The 5,387-nt window shown below is 52.5% G+C and overlaps 1 protein-coding gene across 4 annotated transcripts in view; it reads left to right on the forward strand.

The window, feature by feature from the left end:
• The window catches only part of Tmem8b (transmembrane protein 8B), a 21,656-nt gene extending 18,766 nt beyond the window's left edge, over positions 1-2,890 (forward strand). For 2 of the 4 annotated variants that reach the window (XM_029533402.1, XM_029533404.1), the window contains 3 exons: positions 874-1,020; positions 1,155-1,271; positions 1,499-1,673. In XM_029533402.1, coding sequence (XP_029389262.1) covers positions 874-1,020; positions 1,155-1,271; positions 1,499-1,576 — 342 coding nt within the window. In that variant the 3' untranslated portion in view covers positions 1,577-1,673. Of the gene's footprint in view, positions 1-873; positions 1,021-1,154; positions 1,272-1,494 lie in introns of all 4 variants that reach the window. The other 2 variants (XM_021222260.2, XM_029533403.1) reach the window with 2 other exon arrangements.
• Positions 2,891-5,387: the final 2,497 nt, after the last annotated feature.

Consider the following 5,387-nt stretch of genomic DNA (forward strand, 5'->3'; position numbering starts at 1 on the left):
TTCATAGCCCCATCATGCCACTGTCCATAGCCACAGAGCCACTGTTCATAGCCCCATCATGCCACTGTTCATGGCCACAGAGCCACTCTTCATAGCCCTATCATGCCACTGTCCATGGCCACAGGCACTGCCTTGCTTGCTTCCTGGGCTTCCAGCCCTTGGCATTGGGCTGGGGCTGGGGAGCTGTTGAAGTGGCTCTCCTGAGGTAAGCTATAAGTCTAGTTCAGAGCCTGAGGTTGCCTACGAGACCAGAGCCAGATACCATGGAGGCCTGAGATAGGATTGTTGGCAAGGCTCAGTAAGCATGGGTAAGGGTTGGGACTGGCCTCAGCTTGAAATCTCAGCCCCTGGCCGGATACTTTCCATAGCATACATATCCCAGAAGCGGGGCCAGGATGATGAAGGGCTGGTATCTGAGCTGCCCGATACATTTGGTTAGAAAGCAGACCAGACCTCGATGCCATATTCTTCCTAAGGGGGGCGGGGGGGGGGAGGAGTCAGGGCTGGAGAGATGGCTCAGTGGTGAGAGCACTGGCCGCTTGTGTAGAGGACCGGGTTGTGATTCCTAGCATCCACATGGTGGCTCACAACTAACTGTCTGCACTCCAGGTCCAGGGCATTCTCTGCTCTCTTCTTGTGCCACTCTGTGTATGCAATGCACAGACATACATATAGGCAGACACAATACACAGAAAATAAATCTAAAAAATAAAGGAAGGAATGAAAGAATCAGGCATTCCAGTATTGCTCACCCGAGACCTCTGACCTCTGGATCTCTGACTGGGAAGTAGCCCCCATGGGGTCTTCCTTTGGTTTCATAGCCCTGGACTTGTGGCCTCCAGGCCCATTAGCACCTGTTATTTCTTCTTACAGTTCTATCATGCCTGTGACCAGCCAGGCATTGTGGTTTTCTGTATCATGGACTACGATGTGCTTCAGTTCTGTGATTTCCTGGGCTCCTTAATGTCCGTGTGGGTCACCGTCATTGCCATGGCTCGTCTGCAACCTGGGATCAAGCAGGTTAGTCCAGGGTAGTCCTGGGGGCAAGCCTAGCACCCTCTCTTTAGAACTCCCCCATGCTCGAGGCTTTCCCCAGGGTCACCACACTGTGGTGGCATGGCATCTCCATCTGTGGCCCTGGCATCTCCCTGTAGGTGCTGTACCTGCTCGGGGCTATGCTGCTGTCCATGGCTCTGCAGCTTGACCGGCACGGACTCTGGAATCTGCTGGGACCCAGTCTCTTTGCCCTTGGGATCTTGGCCACAGCTTGGGTAAGAGTGGAGAGGTCTGTGAAGGGCCAAAGAGGGAGCAGGAATAAATGCGGGGCGCTGGCTATTTGGTCCCCAGTTTAAGGTAGCCTTGCATTCTGTCACCATCACCTGCTGGCCACTCAAGTCTTGGCAGGTGCCACCTAGGGCTCAGGGGAAGTCTGAATTGGCTCTGGCTTGGATTCGGGGTGTAGATTCCTGAGTCCCACTTCTCTGCCTCCCCCAGACAGTTCGCAGCGTCCGGCGCCGGCACTGTTACCCACCGACATGGCGCCGCTGGCTTTTCTACCTGTGTCCGGGCAGCCTGATTGCCGGCAGTGCCGTTCTACTGTATGCTTTCGTGGAGACCCGGGACAACTACTTCTACATTCACAGCATTTGGCATATGCTCATTGCTGGCAGTGTGGGCTTCCTGCTGCCTCCCCGTGCCAAGACTGACCGCCGGGTCCCTTCTGGAGCCCGGGCCCGAGGCTGCGGTTACCAGCTGTGCATCAACGAACAGGAGGAGCTGGGCCTTGTGGGCCCAGGAGGGACCACTGTCAGCAGCATCTGTGCCAGCTGAGAGGGGCTTTGGGCCAAGCTCTAAGGGGACATGAACCCTGCCTAGGGTTCCTCCTGGGGCTGTGGAGCCCATCTAGGTACAAGGGACAAGTTGTGTTTCTTAATGACACAGTCTTTCTCAAGGATGACTGTTTTCAGGGACCAGGAGGCTTTCCTAAGACATGGAGAATTTCTTAAGAGCCTAGAGTCCTCCTGTGCTTACGGAGTCCTTCTTAAGGATGAGCTATGCAGGACACTGAGCCCCCGAGGGCCATGGAATCCCTAGGAGTGTGGAGCCCTTCCCGGGGATAGGGAGCCAGCCCTCCTACGGACATGAGATACTTCCCAAGGAGACAACATTTCATCAGCAGTGTGTCATCAGTACAGAGGGAAAGGGGTCCATCCTGGAGAAACAAGTCACCGGAGCTTTCCAGTGGCTTAGCAGTGCTGGGCAGGAGGGCTGCAGGAGAGAGAGAGGGAGAGGGAGAGGGAGAGAGGGAGGGGGAGAGGGGGAGAGAGAGAGCTGGGACCGCTGGGCAGCTGGCGACCCGATGGCACAGCGGAGCCTGCTATGTCTCCAGTGAAGTGTGTACTGAGTCTGTGCTGCCTTTTTCCCTTGTGGGGGTCAGGGTGTGGGAAAATGGGACGAGAGGGACACTGAGGAAATCCTGAGAGTGACAGGGACCTTCCTGGAGAAGATGCTAGAAGCTACTGTCTGGTTTCTGCCCTGTGGCTTGTACACCAGCATCCTTCTCATCTGGTCCCTGTGTTTAATTCCAAATACTCCCCGACGCCCATTTCCCAATTGCTATGGATCCTAGTCTGGAGCAGTGAAGAGGGGTGTGTGCATCCGTGTGTGCGTGTGCTTGCTGTGGATATACAGAGATGAATTAGTGAGACAGACCTCCCCCATGACGCCTACACCCACAGAGAAGGAAGCTGAAGTGCCAGGAAATTAGAGTAGCAGGTACAAATTTCAGACATAGAAGGCACCACAAGAATGGAATTACTATTTTAAGCTTCCATTTTTTTTTTCTTGCATGCCAGAAATAATCTTGTATAAATTGAGATTTTTTTCTTTGTGTGTGTGTGTGTGTGTGTGTGTGTGTGTGTGTGTGAGAGAGAGAGAGAGAGAGAGAAAGAGAGAGAGTGAGACATTGACACTCTCACTATATAGTTTGTTCTGGCTCAGATCTTATGATCCTCTGGGTCCTGGAGTTACAGACATGGATGCCATACCTGGCAGCTGAACTTGTTCTTTCCCCACGGGGTCATAGCTGAGTTTTGAGGGTCTTGTCTTACACTGAGATAGGAGAACATTCTTTCTGGTTCCCAGTATCCATACTTTACCATCTTATGAGAGTTCAGTCATCCCAGCTGGCTCCCATCTGCAGTCAGACAGGCTGCTAAATGCTGAGAGTTCTTGTTCTGTCTGCTTAGCTCCGAGTCCCTGCACCCCAGGACTGTGCCACATGGATGTTCTTGATTGGCTACCCAGACACAGCGTGAAGCAGCTTCTCTTCTGGAGTCCTGTGCTAGGTTTTACTTGATAAGGCAAAAGATGAGTTGTTTTTTCTTTTAAGCTCCATAGATGGAGCCAGGGGCTCTGCTCCTGTGTCTTTAGCAACCTGGGACAGCCTCACACTTCCTCCCTCCTCACCCCTCCCACTTGTCAGACTGGAGAAGGAGCCAGCCTCACATTTCCCCCAAATCTCCTCTCTGTGCCTTAAGTCCTTTCTACTCTCTTCACAGCCCAGGCCTTTGAAGCCCAAAGCCTAGAAAATACCATTTTATTCTTTACTCTCTGTAATAAAATCTCTTCCCAAGGCACTGAGTACTGAATAAAGTAGCTGACTGAGTGGCCAGGAGTGAAGGTGTACGGGCTGGATGTCTCTTCCTGTATTAAAAGTGCTATTCTTAGGCCAGGTATGGTGGTGCATGCCTTTAACCCCAGCATTCTAGAGCAAGAGCTGGTGAGTTAACATGAGTGAGAGCCAGCCAAGGTTACATAGACCCTCTCTTAAAGAAAAATAAAGTACAAGAAAATAAAATGGCTGGAGAAATGGCTCAGCAGTTACGAGCATGCATTGCTGTTCCAGAGGACCCAAGTTCAATTCCCTGTATCCAGTTACCAGCTAAGATGCCTGTAACCACAGCTCCAGGGGATACACTACCTCTGGGATCCATGGGTACCTCTCCATACACGTGGCATACACTCACACAGACACAAACACACATACACATGATTAAAAATAAAATTTTTTAGAAGAAATGCTACTCCTTCCCTTATCTATGGCCATACTACCCTCAATGCACTTGTGCGTGTCTGATCTCTAAGCTAAGCAGGGCTGGGGCCGGTCAGTGCTTGGATGGGAGATCAGCCATTCTCACCCAGAGATAGGCAGAACTGGTCATGAGGACAGTTGATCCAATAGCCAGAGCTCAGGACTAACTTGACAGAGGCAATGAAGAGGGAAGGGGGTTGGGACACTGGAGTTGGAAGGGGCTTCTGGTGAGGGGTGATCTTGAGTGAGAAAGAATTAAGTGGGGCGCCATAATGCCAAGATGATGGAAATATTTCTCTGGTCACCAGTGCCCATCTTTTATTCCTGAGACACGCGTTCCCTCTGGTCCCCAGCCACTAATGTACTTAGGACGAAAGATTTACTGCCCAGCCTGTTGCACACACACTGAGACAAAGGTCAGGGCATGTTTGGAAAGGGTTACAATAATGGGGAGAGACAGAGGAAAGGGACCTGTAAGGAGGGGAGTGGTCTTGGGGTGGGGGGAGGAACATAAGCAGCCAATGGTGTTTTGGGGAGAGGCGGTGTGCTCTCTTTACCTTTTGGGAGACGGGACACACGAAAGCAGCCCCTGACATACTGGAAGCATTTAAGCAGGAGGGCAGCACGCGTAAACTGGTGTTGTGATGACCGGCGTGAGGGCTGTGTCTGGGAGAGGAGAGTCAGTGACAGAGCACCACAGCACTGAGAGAGAAATGGCCGGGCAATGGTGGGGCTTCTTACAGTGGGAGGAGGAGGTTATGAGCTCCAGGAGGCAGATGTTAGAGCATTAGTATCTGACCTGGCGGCGGCATGTGTGGGGTGTGGGGTGTGAAAGTCTAGGACGATCGCTCTCTTTGACTTGGATTTTGGCTCCAGGCCCTGAAATGGTGACGCTCAGGGGTGAGGATGATGACTACAGTTTGAGACCTTTTGAATTAGAGGTATTTGTTGGAGTACTGGGGGTGTGGTCAGCAGTAAGACGTGGCCGCTGAACCAGGCCTGAATCCATAGATGTCTGCTGTCTCGAATCATTGGGAACAGCTAAGGCCCAGCAAGCCTGGCCTGTTGTAGGGCTGTGGCCAGAACTCATTGCTGCTGCCTCGCGTGGGTCTGTGCACACAGCCACATCGACCACACTGCTTGGGGCATGCCTGGTAACACCAGCTCAGTGTCGCCAGGGTGGTGACATGAGAACCTCCACGTGACAGTGCAGTCCCTGTTAGAGCCAGAGGGATGAGTCCGAGGTCATGGCATCCTGCCCCAAAGGAGCTCACCCTCACATTGGTGACTTTCC

Source organism: Mus pahari, chromosome 22 (genome assembly GCF_900095145.1).
Source record: "Mus pahari chromosome 22, PAHARI_EIJ_v1.1, whole genome shotgun sequence".
NCBI classification, from domain to species: domain Eukaryota; kingdom Metazoa; phylum Chordata; class Mammalia; order Rodentia; family Muridae; genus Mus; species Mus pahari.